The sequence below is a fragment of the Vigna umbellata genome, chromosome 8, assembly GCF_029865625.1.
Source record: "Vigna umbellata cultivar VRB3 chromosome 8, Vumbellata_1.0, whole genome shotgun sequence".
In the NCBI taxonomy this organism is placed as follows: Eukaryota; Viridiplantae; Streptophyta; class Magnoliopsida; order Fabales; family Fabaceae; genus Vigna; species Vigna umbellata.
In genome coordinates, this window is record NC_142172.1 from 35,228,371 (window position 1) to 35,247,112 (window position 18,742).

An 18,742-nucleotide genomic window follows, 5' to 3' on the forward strand; every position below is an offset into this window, starting at 1 on the left:
CGAGCCCACAAACTATTTTCAAAAAATCTTTCCAGATTAGCTCAAATAAACCACAATTATCCTATTTATTAACATTCGCAGTTGTCACAAACCCTAAAGTTGGAGTGAGGCAATCTCAAAAGGAAAAAATACGAATCTAGATTTTCTTTTGATTCACTTTGATATATTTTTTTACATTATAGTTCCTTCTTTAAACAATAAATTGTCAATTTTCTCTTTATAATTGGTATGCTTACAATTACAATAAATCTTGTATTTATAAAATTTGAAATTATAAAGGATTGTATTTCTTTTTCTGAATTTTTTTATGTCACGAGCATTAGCCCGTAGAACCACAAACCTCATGGCAAGATAGACCAATTAACAGCCCAAGGAAATACTTTTATCAATACAAGAACCAAATGAAACAAGATAAGACATATTTTACATTAAAATAGTTCTTTTATATTTAAAAAATAAGTAAAATAAGAAACATTAAATTTATCACTTCATTCCTCAGTTTAAAATTATCGGTGTAGGCTGTTTATTAAAACGGTTTGTCACAAACTCCTTTCCACACTAAAATCTGGTTGCAGAAACGATGTTGCCTACAGGTGCGGGCAGCATAGAAACAGACTTTGTTTTGGAGAAACATACAAAAGCAATAAATAAGAACGTAGACAAACGACTATTTAAAAAATAAATAAATAAATAAATATAATGAGGTGGTGTTCATCTCTTCCACGTGACACAGGGTACTAGAATCCTAACAACATTACGAGGGAAGGAGGGCACCATTGGTTTCTTTCACAAACACATTCGCCGCCCAAGGCACACGATGCGAATGCATACAATACAACATTCAAACAGCAATTATGATGAATTCAATATGATCATCTTTTTCAACCTCCGATGAAATAAAATAACAAATAGATCATAGGCTGCCAAAATTTCCCTATCAAAAAATGATATCATTCATGTAGTGATTTGAACTGATACTACCAATGATATCAAATGTTCTGTCTCATCTAAAACATTGTTGTTTAATAGCTAGCTGTTATGCCAAGGTAACATTCTGTTTGGCATTTTACGTAGCAGTTTTGCACTGCTAAGTAACTATTCAGGACATCAGCTCTGTTTCGTGCTAACTGCTAAAAAGCATACAAGCCAGGCATCAACCAACAAAACGCCCCATCATGCTCTACACTCTATGAACCTGAGATGTCTCTCCATCCATCTGGCCTTTAGTTCTAACTCTTTGATAGAACAACACGTATGCAGCAGAGGATTTAATTTCGGCTTCAGTAGCAGTAGTGACATGACTATCATCGAAATGACACCATTTATTGTCTTCGATCAACTGTTAAAAATTGGAAGAACAATTGAACAATGGATTTAAAACAAACGTCTCAAACAGCAGAATGAATTCACAAATTTAGCAGGTGCATGTTATTAACATACCTTGCAATAAGCAGTGTAATGACCACCACCTAGACCACCGTAATGGTTGCTGATTGCATACAGGTCATACACATACGACTGTCCATCTTTGCTTTTCACATACTTGGTTAAATCAAGATTGTGAATGGGAAAATTCACGAAAGTGTCAAGTTTGTTTTTCAGGTATCTACTGTATGAAAATCGTTTTAAGTGAAAGACAAGAATCTCGGGCAACTTCCACAAGTCAAGCTTCTTTGTAGCTTGCCTGTGTTCCTTGCATCTAGGGCAGTACCTAATTAATTTGAAAAGGGAAAAAAATAATTAAAGCGGAAATATCCCTCAAAGCAAAGCTCACGGTAGTACAGTATGAATCCTTTTCAAAAACACGAAGCAAATCTTACCACATGTCATCTGGTCCCAGAGGTTCTTCCGTCAAGAATGCCTCCAAGCAAGAAAACAAAGAAATAGCTTCTTGCCTGGTTTTCTTCGAAGTGAATCCAGTTTTGTGAACTTCCGGGAGATCCTTCAGATAGTTAGAATCATACAATTCATTTTCTCTCTCAGTCCAATCAAGATAAACTCTTATAAGTTTGGTGGGCTTTATAAAAGAAGCCTTCCCAATGGGTTCAGAACTTTCGGTAGTTAAAAGAAGTTGGAAAGATGACTCCCCGCATGATGTTCCCGCTTGTTCTTTGCTTCCAATTGTTAGACTATGTGATTCGCTGTGAGTATTGGAGATGATTGGTTGCTCATCACTGCCAACTGAGACGAAACCATTTTCCTTACCATCATGAGACTTGGTTGAAGAATATGCTCTTCTTAAAGGTGCCAACAATTGACGTACAGAAGCCTCAATGTTGGCTCCAAATTGAGGATCTTCAGCCAAATAAGTAACCAATGGGGTTCCGAAGGACTTCCTTTCTCCACCCTTCATACTGTCCAATGAACATCAAGGTAATTCAAAAAATCAAATCAAACAGTAATAAAGTAATTGAAATATAATCATAGTTGTCTAATTCAGTGAACCAAGAACAACTTGGTGAAATGTCTATAAGCAGTTGAGGAATCATGCTATGGCAGATTGCCTACGCTAAGCCACAAATGGTTATTTATACCATCCTAACTCCTATTATAAGATAGTGGTGATATCCTGAGTAATAATTACCAACTTGAATGGTACCTGCAAGACTCCATAGTACTTAAATCACCCAATAATGGACAAAATAGAAAAAAAAAAAAAAACACCACAAAATATAAAGGAAATGAATACATCCAGAGACAGTTGACATTAATCACCATTAAAAATCTATGGATTACTCATTCCCATCTCTGGAAGAGATTAACAGATTAATGAAAATTGTGGTGTAACCAATCAATTACTTCCAAGGGGAAAAATCTATTTACGCACTTTTTTTGCAAAATTGTAACAGAACGAGCTACCAACAATATTACTTTCAGTTAAAAGGGAACCCTAAGAATAAATTGACCAAAAAGTTAGGAAATGTCTGGAAAGATGATTGCAAAAATTCTATCAAATTGGAAATGGATGGATGTATAGTTGCTTCCATTGAAGACTTTTAAATTTAAATACATTTTGTTTGAATAAAACAATTCAAATTCCTTGTATTTTATTCTTTGTCTTGATAAAGTTATATAATTCACATCATATGTAAAATTTCATTTTTAAAATTTATTTTTTAAAAGTCCTCTAAAGGAGAAATGGAGAGGGAGAAGGGAAGTAGAAAGAGTGGTGTGGAAGAAAGAGAGTACATATGTGCAGGAAAGAAAGGGGAGAGGGATACAGAGACGAGCATAAGAAACTAAAGGAGAGTGTGGGTGAGGTGCAGAAAAGAAATGGACAGAGGCAAAAGAGAAAAAGGGAAATGAGAGAGATAACCACAGGAGAGGTTGGGGTAGAGAGCTGCAGAAGAGAGACTTAAGAAATGAGGGAGAGAAGAATCCCAGAAGAGAAGAATAGGACAAAGATGGGGAAGCGTACAGTAAAGAAAGAGGGCGAATCAAAACTTTGAGATGGATAAGTTGATACTGACGTTATTTGAAGTCCCTACAATTTACTTTTGAAAAATTCCCATCAATTTCAAAAATGCTTAAGCTTTCGGTATCCATTCTAGTCTTTGGTATGTGAGATTTTAAATCCACTTAAGAGAATTCCTCTCTAAAAACTTCACATCAAAACACTATAACCCATCCTACACAATTAACTCATATTTCGGTAACCATGAAGCATTAAGGCTTCGTGCCAACACACTAAAAGAGGTAAACTTACTTATCTGGCCGTCGGTGTATTACTTCAAGTTTTGTTTCGCTAGCTCCACTTTTAATTCGATACGCCACGATGTGTTCATCATCCTTTATTGAATTCAATGATTCCGCCGGATCTAGATATCGATAAATCCTATGATCATAAACCTAAGAGATAGACATCATCAATCACTGAAATCAAAACCAAGAAAAAGCAACTTTTATGAGAAGCACTTACTTCTGCAAGCAAAAGCATTTCATCACTCTTCAAGCAACATGAAGTGCCTAATGCTTGGCAAAGATCTCTACAGGAACCATGCTTCAGAACTGTCACGGTGTATGGCATTGGGAGACCACTCCCATCACAATAGAAGACAGTTACTACCATTGTGCGACTGACAGTGGAAGGTAGTGGCAATGATAAGTACATGAATGGATCGAAAGTGATTGAAATTTTTTCACATACTGGACAAACCAACGTTGACTTGTATTGACCCTGATCATTTTATTGTAGGAAAATAAAAAATGCCACGCTCAGTAAAGGTAACCACAATGAAATTAAAGTTGAAACTCCATATTGTCAAGCTTCTATAGAAAATAGAGTTAAAATTGATAGAAATTAGAGAAGGCTTATTGAGAAGAGAAAAAAACTTGAGAACAAAACGAATTATAAACAAAAATTGAATACAGTAAAACATACAAAATATAGTGAGTAATTCATGACTACTTCTCTTCACTTCTTGTGTCAAAACAGGGGAGGGAAGAAAAGTGAAAACAGGGCAGAAATTTAAATAGTTAACTAAGCAAAGAGACGACTAGTGGAGGATCAATTATAATGCAGTAAGTGCCAATGAAAAAACATGGACATATACTCACCTGGCATACATCAACAATCAATGAATCATTCCGAGCCATATGATTTTTCCAACACTCAGAAGCAACCTCCTCATCTGGCCTACCGTCAGAATCCTTCATTTCAATGTAAGGCTTTTGTTTCACACGATTCAAATCTTCATGCAGACCATCCAATAAAAAGGCAAGCAATTCCTAAAGAAAGAAATCCAATAATCAGAGAACATACAACAACCATAAAAATGCTGAAGTTCAATTTTTGTGAACAATTTAAACAACTAAACGCTTTCACTGAACGAAATTCAAGCAATCATCAAATTTTTTTATGTGCAACTTTAACGCTAAACCAGATTCCCGGGTAGGATTCTGCCAATGCAAGTTATGCAAAAGAAAAAGATAAATTACATAAGAAAACAAAAATTTACTGAGTTAGTCTCATCCCAATTCTCAACTGCGCCTGAAACAGATGACCAAAGATGTTGTTGCATTACCCATGGAAACAGTGAATGGTCGACATAAGGGATTTCATGTTACAGAAAGATTGGTGGAAGAATGCCTAAGTTGTCTGAATGTTGCACAAGGAGACAACATTCCAGTATTAAGTAATAACAGCACTTGAGTTTATACCTGACAGTAATCACAAAAATAAGGAACTTTGACAACTTGCATAAACTAACCTGAGAATCATGCTGGTTGTAACCACTGAATTGTGGAGCAAATCGGGCCAATTTGCTCTTGAATAGACGGGGTGGAATGACAGTTCTCCCTGAAGACCAAAGTTTTCTCAACAAGTCACCAAACGCAAGTGCTAACTCACCCTGCATACCAGACACATGTAACAATTTCAGAATTAATTTAAATGTTGAAAATGCCTTCAAAGCAAAGTCACCAATGATACATAACTTTTAGACTTAAAACATGTTTTTAGTTCCAGTAAAATGAACGAGTTTCAATTTTGATCCCAAGAAAAAAGTTTGTTTTAGTCCCTCTAAAATTGAAATAATTATTTATGAACCCTACCTAGTACTATATTACACTCATTAACTGCTTATGTGTTGAACTAAATGACAAATAAGCATCCTAGGTGTCACACGATGGTGCATGTAACACAATGACAACATACGACATATCTAAAAATATTTATGATCCCTAAAATAATGTTTTTATCAATTTTTGAAAAGATGAAAATCAAAGAAAAATGTTTTACAGGACTAAAATAAAAACTAATTTATTTTGTAAGAATTAACAATATAGTTTCCAAATTTTAGAAAGAAAAAAAGAAATTTTTCATCTATGCCCTATTTTTATAACCTGTAGAACACTAGAAAAAGAAATACATATAAACTAATTTAAATGGTTTCGTACATGCATTCCTAATGGATTTTCCATGTTGATTTCATCACTGTAATCCTGTAAGAAATATTCAACAAGCGGTGGAGTGTGGACTAAACATTGTATAGCACTATTCATGAAGCAGGTGTTGCCCAAGTTCTGCAGTCCTGCCAAACCACCCCTTTCACCTTTATAGATATCATGTTTATCATCCGTATTGGTCAGTGACGAACTAACAGAAGTTCCCTGATACAAACTAAAACTAGATCCAGTTGAGTGACCATTTGACATGGTGGGTCCCCCGGCAATTGACACAGATGACCTAGAAGGTTCTAATGGTACCAAAGCTAGTTCATTTCCCATTGAATCCATGCCAGAATGAGAAGAATGATCTCCATCAGGTAATACTTCTAGAAGAATCTGTGAGCAAGAGATGAATCAGGAGCATCAAGCTTCTATAGAAGAATCAATACCAAGAAAAAAGTTAGGTCTTTGTATCAAAATATAAATTTAGAAGAATGCCATATTACAATTAAGTGTATGCTTGGTTTGGCGTAGGATCAAGTGAAACGTGGATTTGTGATTCACATCCAGGCCCAAGCTACTTTCAGTAGATTCCATTTTTCACATCCAAAACATGAATCCAAGGCTCCAAACGCCAAACCAAACACACATTAAAGATCTACATTACTCAAGGTCACTCACATCATGGTCCATCAACAAGTTAGCCTCCTCCAATGTCTGCTCTGAGGCTGTCAGCGGTGACTGTTTACTCGAATTGAAGTAATCCCAGATACAGGCCTAAAATAGTTGACAACAAACAAAAAGAAAAAAGACAGGAGGAGAAATGTAAGATTTTATAACAAATGAAATAAATAAAAGCAAAAGGCAACAGGGGGGAACAGCACCTTCTTTTGTTCTACTTGTTTGATTTTGCACACCAACTCATGAAGTTCACCTATGGTAGCCTAAAATATATTACAGGAACAGAAAAAAATAAAAATCAGAATGATGGCTCATTCACATTCAATCATCAAATTATATCATGTTACAACCAAATATAGTACCAATCCAGACAAGAAGCATAACGTGTCAAGAGACACCAGTATAAACATGTAACTGTTGTCGTTTAATTGTATGGTTTGCACTTACAACTATTAAATTTACTTTTAAATTTTATGAGCATTCTTCCACAAAAACAGAGAAGCATGTGTGAAATTTCAATTTAATGACCTTCATTCAACATACAATAATTACAGGAAATAAAAATCAACTACTTTAATATATAGTATGGTAATACTAAAATTTATAGAAAATAGCATAGTTCTTGTAGTGATAATCAAAGACCAACATACAGAGCATATAAATAAATAAATAATCTAGCACCCTATTACGCGTTGTGATTACTGCAAAGCTAACTAGAACAAAAGAAATTGTAATGAAATCAATCTGTACCTTTTTGCTTAATTTTACAATCAGCAAGCTGTTGTCTCTCGCATCAGTAACCTTTAGACTAAGTGGGTAAACCTCAACACTGTATTGCTTACGTCCAATACCCTGAGAAATTAACTTCCTCGGTAATGCTGGTCCACCTTCGTACCTAGACAATTGAGAGAGAAATCTATTTACACATTAAACAAATCAAGCACTTTATTGCATCCAATGACATGTTGAATTAATGTCATGCATTTTTCCATCCCCAAATAAAAAGAGGTTTCCATAATCTTACATAGGTTAGCTTCAAATTTTCAATATTAAATCTGGACATGTAAAGAGTTCAACCAAAAACATTGATTTCGAAGATTCAAGAGGGAAATTTTAAAATTAAACATGTTTTGGGCTCTTCTTTCATCATATTCCAAAACCAGTTCATATAAGCTATTAGGAAATTGTTTCCAATTTGTCCACAAAATAACCATTGCATGCTTAATCACATGTATTAGAGATTATTTTATCACTGTCTTTCCAAAGAATACAGGATCAATATAATTTATGCATGTATGACCATTCCTTCAAACTACATATTACTAGATCATAAATTTTCTCCACATTAAAAAGCAAAATATTATTTTAACAATTACCATTCCAACAGCCTTTCCCACACTTTTTCGGGGACTAAAACATAGTCTGTACCCTCTTCCAACATTCGAGTAACATCTAAACTGTTGTTGTCAAAGTTGTTTCCCTTTGAAATGATATCAGAATTATCAATAGGCCCAGGTCTGTTCGCAATCTTTGTGTGTGTCATGTTGGCATGCTGGCCATCAGAAGATTGTTTGTCAATTGATAGCATACCAACACAAGGCCCAACATAACTCTGCCACCTTGAAAACCAGCTGCATGCAAGACAAGAGGAATAGGTATATATAATAAGCTTTGCACAAAAACATTTCTATTACATATTTGTTTTATTGCTTTTGCAGAAGCTACTCATTGTAGCATCCAAGAAAAGCATCTGGGTAAGTCTGATTGAGTTTTTTTGTGATAAATAATCACTTATTCCTCAAAAGATCTCTTAAAAACTGGCCAAACTACATAATAAGTGAAATCAAAGATGCAGAAACTTTTCTATAGCTTTTGGTTTTTTCTCAAAAAAAAAATGAAATATCTAATTATCTTTAAAAAAATTAGGCATTTTTAATTAAAAAGTCTTTGGAAAAAAAACACAATAAATGAAGCTCATAAAACCACAGCAGAAAACACTTGCTGAAATTTTTACAGGATTACAATGCACAAAAATACACAAGCATGAATATAAAAATAGAACAAGCCATTCATAAATTGAGTACATGGAAAGATATCATGTAAATTGTGAAGGTCCGTAGTTGTCATCCCAGACAACGTGGTGATTATAAATGCTAAAATTATAGCTAGCAGAATCTTTCAATCCAATCCAATTTAGATGACTTTGTATCTTATGAAACTCTCTAATGGATCTATGTAATTTTGTATCATCAATAGGATTCATGCAATATTCAACAATTCATGTTTCTTACTTATTCACCAATTTTAATGAAAAAGAAAAATTATGAAGTCGTGTGAGCTTTAATTTGTAAATGAAAAAGTAATTCAAAAGAGCACTTGTAAACTAATCCTATTTTGTTTTCAACCTTTATTTGTCACTCACACATGCATGTGCTGTATTTAGCTATTTAATTGTGTTGTTTCCATTCTTCAAATAAAAAGGGCTTCACAAAGTTTTGTTTTAGATGACTTTGCTTAAATTGTTTAATTAGCTTTTAGTTTAAATTGTTTACTTGAATGCTATACATCATGTATATTATCTATTTGAAGTAATTTTGCATTGCAATTCACAATTTAAAGAATACCCTGGCAATTCATCTCAATCATAGAACCTTTGTTCAAATATTAAAAAATTGCCAAAACCTAAATGTCAACAGCACTACTAATCACTTTAATAAATCTAAGGCAAACTAGAATCACAACCAAACTATGGCAAAATTAAGAATTCAATAACAAGATAAAGAGTTGCATTGGACGAGGTCCAGCCTGCCATAATGGATGCCCCCTAAGGAAGAAGGCAAAAAGAATAAGAGTTTTGTAGATGGTGATTCAGCTTAAGAGCCAGAAAAAACAAAAGGATCCACAACAAGATATGGTAGAAAATGCCAGCATGAAACATTCAATGGAAGCTATGCGGCTTCAAGCACTAGAGAATCGCAAGGCAATGGAGGAATTGCGTAAAGAGAACACCAACAATCAGTCCAAGTTGTTTGATCTCCTTTCCAAAAAAATTGACAGCTTGTTAGGAGCCACATCCAAATGAAATAAAAATTGTTGGAGCAACAAACCAAGTCCATAGAGAAGACACCGAATAGCGGTGGCAGGAACATGATGAAATTACAGGGAGACACACTTGATGAATTTCGCCAATTGGTAAAAAAAGGTGGAACTACTCATGTTCAATGGGGAGGATCCAGCTAGGTGGATAATCAAGGCAGAAGTTTATTTTCAAGTGTAAGAGACCAACAATCAGGTCCATGTCAACTTGGCTCTACTATATATGGAAGGGGTATCCATATAGTTATTCAACTCCTTGACGAACAAGAAAGGCCATGGGAGCAATTCAAACAAGCTTGTTGAATAGATATGGTGGTTTAGCCGAAGCGAATGAGTACCAGCTCACTGCACTTCCATAAATTGGCAATGTTGAACAATATATTAAGGATTTTGAATTCTAGATTGCCCAAGTCTCAAAGATTCTTAAGCAACAATATTTTGCTCATTTCCTCCATAAATTGAACAAAGAGATCAAGAGGGTGCAAAGTTTACATGCTTTGAGATCGTTGTCAAGATCACACATCATTAATGTTACAAGGGCAGTGGACAGATTAGTCAATGCACAAGGGAGAAACCACCCGTGTTTGGTCACAATGGACCATGAGGCCCAATTTGACTTTCCTTAACAAAGTTTAACAAAATGTTGATAGGGGTGTAAAAATTTATGGGTCAACAAGAGGTACAGAGAGGCCAAGGCCCAATAAAAAAAATGTTAGAAAGGTCTACAAGTGGTCCAAGAGATAAAGGGGTCCTATGGATACTTGTTAGACCAAAGGCATAAGGGCTTATGTTTTAAGTGCCGTGGTGTGTATACTCCACATGTTTGCCTAGAAAAATAGTTAAAGTTTACATTATCTGATGAGTTGGAGGATGGCAAGGAAGACCTCCTGCAAAATAAAGGTGATATGTCATCGGAGGAGGCCTATGATGGAGAGTGTAGTGCCATCAGTTTGCAATCCCTATCACAAACAAAAGGGAAACAACCACAAACGTTAAAACTAGAAGGAAGGATTCACAGGCCTAGTGTGTGTTGGTGCATAGTGCTGCGACACAACTTTATCTCATGAAATATAATGGACCAATGGTGTGGAAGAAGAAGGATATGAAAAGCATGCACATCTTGATGGGGGCATCAAGACAAGGGGTATATATCGCAATCTTGTGATGCAGTTGGGTAGTTTGCATTGTGTATTGCATGCTTTTCTAATTGATCTACAAGACATTGATATGGTGTTGGATTGGAAGTTACATACCATGAGAGAAATGGTGGTGGATTGGAAGTTACATACCATGAAAGTAAACATGGGAGACACTTGGGTACTGCTGCAAAACAGGGGGAATGTTGTGTAACTCAAACGACTTTACAATATTTGGTTGGAGAAAATTCAAAGAGGATAGAGGGACTTATGATGCCTATTGCTATTTGTAGACCAAAGGAAGAAGAAAATCGATTAAGGCCTCTTAATGAGCAATAGCAAGAAGGATTGGAAGTGATTTTGGGTAAATTTGAGCAAATTTTCCAAGAGAAAAAGGGGCTTCCACCATATGAACCAAGTCCCATGGTACAAACTTGTTACACGGTTAAGGGTCAATGAATGTTTGCCCTTAATGGTATGCACATCACCAGAAGGATGAAACAAATAGGCAGGTCAACAAATTATGGGTTAATGGAGTTATAAGGTACAACAACATGTTCTCAAGCCCAACCATTCTTGTTTGAAAGAAGGATTAATCTTGGCTCATGAGTGTTGATTATAGGACATTGAATAAGGTAACTCTCAACTTTGGTAATAGAAGAGTTATTAGATGAGCTTCATGGTTCTAAGTTTGTTCAGTAGCTAGACATAACATATGAGTACTAGCAAGTGCAGATTAGAAAGGAGGACATCCCCAAGACGACTTTTACAAGCAATGAAGGACATTAAGAGTATCTTGGAATTTCTTTTGGCCTAACAAACGCCCCAAACACATTTAAGGCATAGTGAATGAGGTTTTTAGGCGAAGCTAAGAAGGTACCTGTTGTTATTTTTTGACGATATTTTAATATAGTCAAAGTTGGATTCCTCAACTAAAGCACTTAAAAAAGGTATGGAGGGTGTTGGAATGACGTTGCGAATAAGAAAAAATATTGGTTTGCTCAAAAGAGTGTAATACATTGGACATATTGTATCTAAAGAGGGGGAGACAGTTGAACCGAAAAAGGTGCAAGGAGTTCTAGATTGGCCTATTCCCAAGAGTATTAAAGGAGTTAGGGGTTACTCGGCTTAACCTAGTATTATAGAAAATTTATTCGAGATTATGAGAAGGTGGCCAAACCCTTGACAGAACTTACCAATAAAGATGCTTTTGCATGAGATGAGGAGACTCAAGCAGCTTTTGAAGAACTAAAGAGGAGGGTGACATCAACACCAATATTGGCATTGCCTAGTTTTGAGGAAGAATTGGTGGAGTGTGATGCCTCGAATTTGCAAATGGAGATCACACTCACGCAAAATAAACACCCAATAGCTTTTTCCTGCAAGGCTTTGGGAGTGAGGAACCTAAGCAAATCAGCTTATGAGAAGGAGTCGATGTCAATTGCTTTGGCTATAAATCATCAGCGTCCTTACTTAGTGAGCCGGATATTTTCAGAGACCACGGACTCACAAGAGTTTAAAACAATTATTGCAGCAGCAAGTCATCACTCGAAGTCAACAAAATTGGATAGCTAAGTTGGTTTTTGGATACAACTTTGACATTGTGTATAAACCTGAAATTGAAAATAGAGGAAATAGTCCTTATCCCAGAATATAGAGGAGAGGGAAATGCAAGTGTTGACTTGACATATTTCCCAATGTGGTTGGATAGTCGAAATGTCATAATTGAAATACAAGAGGATACTAAGCTTAAGGAAGCCATTGAAAAGATTTAAGGATAATACAAAAATAAAGGAGACGAAACAAGGATTGAATGACATATTTACCATAGTGGCTGCAGTTTGTCCACTATTTGTCTGCAATTCAGGTTGCCACCTCTACTCAACATAACTGTTACAAAATGCCCCTTTTATCACAACCAGGCCATAGGACCATTGGTATAACATGACATTTACTATTCTTTGAACAATCAGATATACAACAATAATTATAAGATGGTGATTACCCCAATACCCATCTTTTTTCTCAAAGGCTTTGGCCCCAAATGTGAGTTGTCAAACCCTTATGGCTTGTTGGTCATATTCAATCAATTTTAAAAAAAATTATGATAACACCAACCATTGTAGTTAATGGCACGTTATAGTAGCATGATTGTGATTATGCCTTCAGGGCCAACCCACTCCTCTCTCCTCTGCTGCATAACAGCTAGGGTAGTGTGATCACAGCCTATGGCCTTCTGTGGGCATCATGGACACTACTGGCTTAGATACATATGGATACGTTTCAGCCCCTGAAATGGTGTCAATCATACCTTTTACAGGGGCAAACTTGTAGAATATCCGCCACATTAAATCTCAGTTCTCATTCATTGTTATCAACTCCTTGTCTCATCACCCTCTTCATACTTGTTAGATATATTATATATTTTATCTTTATCTTTTATCTTTTAGTTAGTTTGTTATTATTTCTTATTTATATTTTGGGCTTAGCCCATATTTCTTCTATTATAAATAGAGAACCCTATGTGTGTATTTAACACAAGGGAGATTAATCCCATATATAATTTTCACGATATTCAACGTGGTATCTAGAGTTTAAGGTTCTTTTTTGAGGAAATAGTTAATGGTGCCTCTGCCACTACATCCGCCACTGCCGACGGTGGCGCCATCTAGTTTCGACTGATGATCGCATTGTTTTCATCGTCTCGGCCAGACGACTACCATGCCTTTAATGACGCCTTCATCGGAGTTCCTTTTAAAGTTATGGATTTGCTCCCTTTTTCGTCGTGCATTGTGGCATGTTTGGTAGTTGTTTAGAGCATCGAGGTTGCTCTTTTTTCCTTTTTCAGGTGTCTTGATTGGAGAATTTTGGATTTTTTATGGTTTCTCTCTCTTATTCATCCATGGCTTCTTCCGCTAGTGTCTCTTCTGACCACATTTTTTTGTCACCATTGTGTTTGACCCGTCTATATATGCTTTTTTCCCATGGAAAAGATGGTTCTTGTTAGTTTATTTATAGCCATGGTGGCTCTTCAACAATTACATCTTTATCCACTGGTGGCATTCTTCAACAGTGATTTGCAAGAAGAGATTTACATGGAGCAACCTCCCAGATTTGTTGCTCAGGAGAGTCTTTTCGGTTGGTATTTCGTCTTCTATGTCGTCTTGCAAATCATTAGCAATTTGGTGTCACTCGAGTAGAAGTAGATATTTTCACTAAGTCTTTATGGATTATATTAGTAACAAGCTTTTGTATATACGATTTGTATGCACAGCTTGAGGGGGAGTGTTAAATATATTATATCTTCTATCTTTATCTTTCATCTTTTAGTTAGTTTTTTTATTATTTCTTATTTGTATTTTAGGCTTAGCCCATATTTCTTCTATTATAAATAGAGAACCCTATGTGTGTATTTAACACAAGGGAGATTAATCCCATATATAATTTTCACTATATTCCACCGTACTCAAGCCTGAACTTTCTCCTTCCATATGTTGCACTCGTCCTACTTTCCTCCTGCTTTGTTCTGACTTCTGCATCCTACATCTGTTACACTTCTCTGTCACTTCTATTTTTACCAATAGTTAATCTCTCTCATTCTCCAGCTTTGAAACAAAAAAATGTATAGTTTTTGCTAAAATCTCTGCCTGATCTCCAGCCTTGATTACTAATGATGGTTAGGGCTCAAAATAGAAAGCATCCTGCTACAACATTTTTGTGTCCATGCCACTGTTTAGGACTGAATACCATAAAACGAACGACAATCAACAAACATTTGATAACTTGTATCAGCTCTCATGTGCAGTAGGGCTACCCTTGCAGGCCCAATAGCAACTACATAACAATATTTTCAAAAGAGCTAGCCTGGCAGTATTGTTGGGAGGGGAAAAACAAAAGATAGGATACATAAGAGAAAACATACTAGCATATGCAGGTTTAGGCACTAGCACAATACACATCCATTCACTTCATGTTAAAGACATAAACTAATAGACTATATACACAAAACAGGCGCCAATAATCATAATTTTCAATTCCATCACGCTCAACACAGTGTAGCATAAATTCGTCAAAATTAAAAACAAAATAAAATATATAAGGTTAACACCTGTTAGAAACGACGTAATATAAGTTGCCTTCTTTCAAATCAAGTTCTGATTCCTTGATCAAATCTGATACAATCTGGTTTTCCTCTTCCGGAGAAAGCTGTATGCAACTCGCCACATTATCCATGGGAAAAACTGAATCATCGGCGATTGTCATGGTGAATTTTATGAACGCAACAACGGAGATCTTCAATAAAACCCTAATTAGTCGGGATTAAGTGTGCTAAAGCTCCAATCAGCGCTAAATTGAACAGCGTGATCAAACAGAATAACAAGTGAAAAAAGAAAAGAAGAAGATGATTGCCACACGGCAAGTACCTGAATTGAACAGATCGAAGTAAATGAACAGTGACGGAGAAATCAAACAAAAAAAAAAAGATTAAAGACTAAGGCAAGATACAGAATATTCGAGGAACCCTAGATTGCAGGGAGAGCAAAGACACGGAAGGTAATGTGCAACTCAACTAAATGAAACGATCCAACTCACTGCACAAACTTTTTCAACTGCCTCTTCTCTCTTTTATATTTCCCCCACCTTCATTTCTCATCAATCAAAAAATTATGTTATTTTTTCAAGAAAAAAAAACTTTTACTGAAATAATTTGTGGATTTGCTTTTAGGTAAATAAATAATGTTTTTTTTCTGTTGCGGGTATCTCAGGTTCAGTTAAGCTCATCAATTCTTGATATAATGTCCCATTCCATGTTTTTATTTTACATTATTAACCTGAAATAAATAACAGTGAATTAGCAAACATAGAATCATGAATCTTCAATTGGTGATATTAGTTAAATATAATTATTAAAAGGTTTAGCCAATTTAGTCCCCACTTTGGTTGAAAAATCTCAATTTAGTCCCTCGTTATAAAAGTGTTTTACATTAGTCCTAACTTTTAAAATAGTGGGTCAGAATGGTCCCTTTCGTTAAATATAAGTTAATGTGACACAGCTTAAAGCTGATGTGTTAGATTGGTCCCTCGTTAGCTTTAAGTTGTGTCACATCATCATCCATTAATTTTGTTAATTTATATTTAACAGAAAGGACCAATCTGACCCACTATTTTAAAAGTTAGGACTAATTCAAAACACTTTTATAACGAGGAACTAAATTGAGATTTTTCAACCAAAGTGAGGACTAAATTGGCTATTAAACCTTATTAAAAAATGTAAACACTTTTATCTTATTTAGGAATGAAAAAATGAGAAAAAAAAATAAATAAGAGAAAAATATGATAAGTTTTAGAGATAAAATATACCAAACCATCACAACCAGAAAGTATACTTCAAGTTAGGTATATCTTAAAACCCAAGTAGAAGCCCCATTACATAACCGCAAAAAGTGATGAATATGTAAGAAAGAATTTTACAAGAAAAAAAGTGTCATATATTTATATTTTTTTGCCTAAATATTTTTTATCTGAGGTAATGTTTAATATTTTTATAATTAAAAACTTGATTTATTACATAATGATATCTTGAACAATAAATCTATTCAGTATATTTGTTTTTATAATTTAAATGTTTCTTTTGTTTTCTGTTATGTAGAGGACCATAAATTTATTGCATACGTATACATAGACATAAAAGATAAAATTGAATAATAAACAATAACATCTGAATAATTAAATAAAAAGTTATATATTTATATCACTTTAAGTATGTAAAAAATAATATAATATTTTTAACATTTTAAATTAAACAAGTTTTGTCATTTATTAAATTAAAACAATCTCGACATTTTAAAAAATACAAAACATGAAATATTTTAATCAATTACATAACTTCTTATTCAAAAAATAATCGCATAACATCTCGAATTATTATTAAAAAATATTTATATCTTATTTTTATAATTTTCTTACATAAAAAATGTGAACAGCTCGAGTCTCTGTTCTTCCTGATATATTGAAATGTTGTAATTTATTTAACGTAAAAAATATATTATTTTTATAAAAAAAATTATATTATTTTTTATGTTTATATGTTTGTACTACTTTTAATTTATATTAATTTATATTACTTTTAAATATTTAAATGTAAAAAAGTTATTTATTATTTTATCTTGAACAAACTAATTTTAGCACTGTACTATCATCACCGTAATTGCTTAATATCAATTGAAAAATCATACCACACAATACCACAGAGTACAAAAGGTTTATAAGAGGTAGGGGACAAAACACGTAAACTTAGAAGGAAAAAAACTGGACAAAATATGAGAAATAATAAATTACAATTTTTGTTGACACATAAGAGAAAAATATAAGGAGAAACTCTCCTTATATTTAATTTTGAAAAGGATATTGATATTGTATTTAATAATGATGGACACCATATTTTATAATAATGAAAATTGTAACATAGATACATAAACATAAGTAAAATTATGCAAAATTTTCAAAACTCCACATAAATTCTTAACACTTATCTTCCACTACAATGAACTTTTCATTAGCAGATTACTTATAATTACTTATAGGTTATGAAATATTAAAGGTGTGGTACATCTTAAATATACAAATAAAAAACACATAAATTGTAATATCTCATTTTTATATTATAAAATTACTAAATGAATGTTACATAGATAATAATAAGATAAGATGAGACTTAAATTCGACTATTATATTATAATTATAAACTGAATATATAAAAAGTTGTATATACAAATTAACATACATTATCATTTTTCCAAAAGAAAATGAATTATACAAAGAATAATTCCTGAGTTTCAACATCTCGTACTATGTACTAGATTATCTAAAACATTTTTATTTATCAAAAGACAAATTATACAATATTTATATAGATGTTAACACATGTAAAGATTTATATCAATCAATCATAAGCAATGTAATAATTAATTATAGATTTAAGGGTTAAATATGTTTTTGATCCCTTAACTCTAAGCGAAAATTGGAATTAGTCTCTTTGGCCTAATTTAGTCCCCAAACTTTAGAAATGTGTGAATTTAGTCCTTTTAACTAAATTTTGTTAGGTTTATTTGATCTTTCAAGTGTGTTTCATGATAGCATTTGAGTTGTTTACACCGTTTGACACATTTTTGCTTCAATGTTCACTAAGAAATGCATTTGAAACATCAAATAAAGTTAACAAAATTTGGTTAAAAGGACTAAATTCACACATTTCTAAAGTTTGGGAACTAAATTAGTCCAAAGTTTTGAAGAGGGACTAATTCCAATTTTCGCTGAAAGTTAAGTGACCAAAAACATATTTAACCCTAGATTTAATCATCTGCATTCATCCTACAACACACAAATTAGTCCGTTAAACATTTTAGATCATGGTAAAGCTTATAGACTGTGAATTCTTAGTCATGTCACCACATATCCCATCTTTATCTACTTGAAATTAGATAGTTATTAAAGCGTCAAGATAACTCATAATACGAAATCCTTATATGAATACGTACACTGTTGAAACGTCGCCATAGAATTTTCCTACAAGATTCATGGAATTACGTCAAACACATATACCATACACATAATCCATAACAAACTTAACATCATTACCATATAATATATGAACAAGCAACATACATACTTACACTCGTATTACAGCCCATGAAGCATCACTAATTTCATACTACACATGTATATAATCTAGAACAAATCACTTCAAACAGATAAGGAGTTAGAAAACACCAAAAATCACATTAGCACTCAAACTGTCGTTCAACACAAATCCCCTCGCAATAAAGAATGCTCAATGCTATAGCTCTTGCACTTTTGTTCGCCCAATGATACCTACTCGTCGTTTAGTAAAAAAGAGTAAAAATATTTTTAAACATGTGGTAATTGTCGTTCAGCAGTAC

General features: G+C 33.8%; 1 protein-coding gene across 4 annotated transcripts; it reads right to left on the reverse strand.

Annotated features, from left to right (window-relative positions):
* Positions 1-670: 670 nt before the first annotated feature.
* On the reverse strand, positions 671-15,435 carry LOC124832292 (ubiquitin carboxyl-terminal hydrolase 9-like). Of its 4 annotated transcripts, none has more exons than XM_047306466.2 (14): positions 15,227-15,435; positions 14,911-15,108; positions 7,947-8,201; positions 7,321-7,465; positions 6,774-6,833; positions 6,571-6,666; positions 5,899-6,285; positions 5,211-5,351; positions 4,558-4,728; positions 3,920-4,177; positions 3,707-3,849; positions 1,821-2,354; positions 1,441-1,711; positions 671-1,339 (listed from the first exon to the last, which is right to left on the reverse strand). In XM_047306466.2, the coding sequence occupies exons 2-14, from the start codon at positions 15,063-15,065 to the stop codon at positions 1,181-1,183; spliced, it is 2,775 nt and encodes a 924-aa protein (XP_047162422.1). In that variant the 5' UTR covers positions 15,066-15,108; positions 15,227-15,435; the 3' UTR covers positions 671-1,180. The 4 variants fall into 4 exon arrangements, with proteins under 4 accessions (XP_047162422.1, XP_047162425.1, XP_087953982.1 ...); XM_047306469.2 differs by having other exon boundaries at positions 14,911-15,095; positions 15,227-15,434; XM_088097856.1 differs by lacking the exon at positions 15,227-15,435 and adding an exon at positions 12,629-12,692 and having other exon boundaries at positions 14,911-15,015.
* Between the last annotated feature and the right edge of the window lie 3,307 nt (positions 15,436-18,742).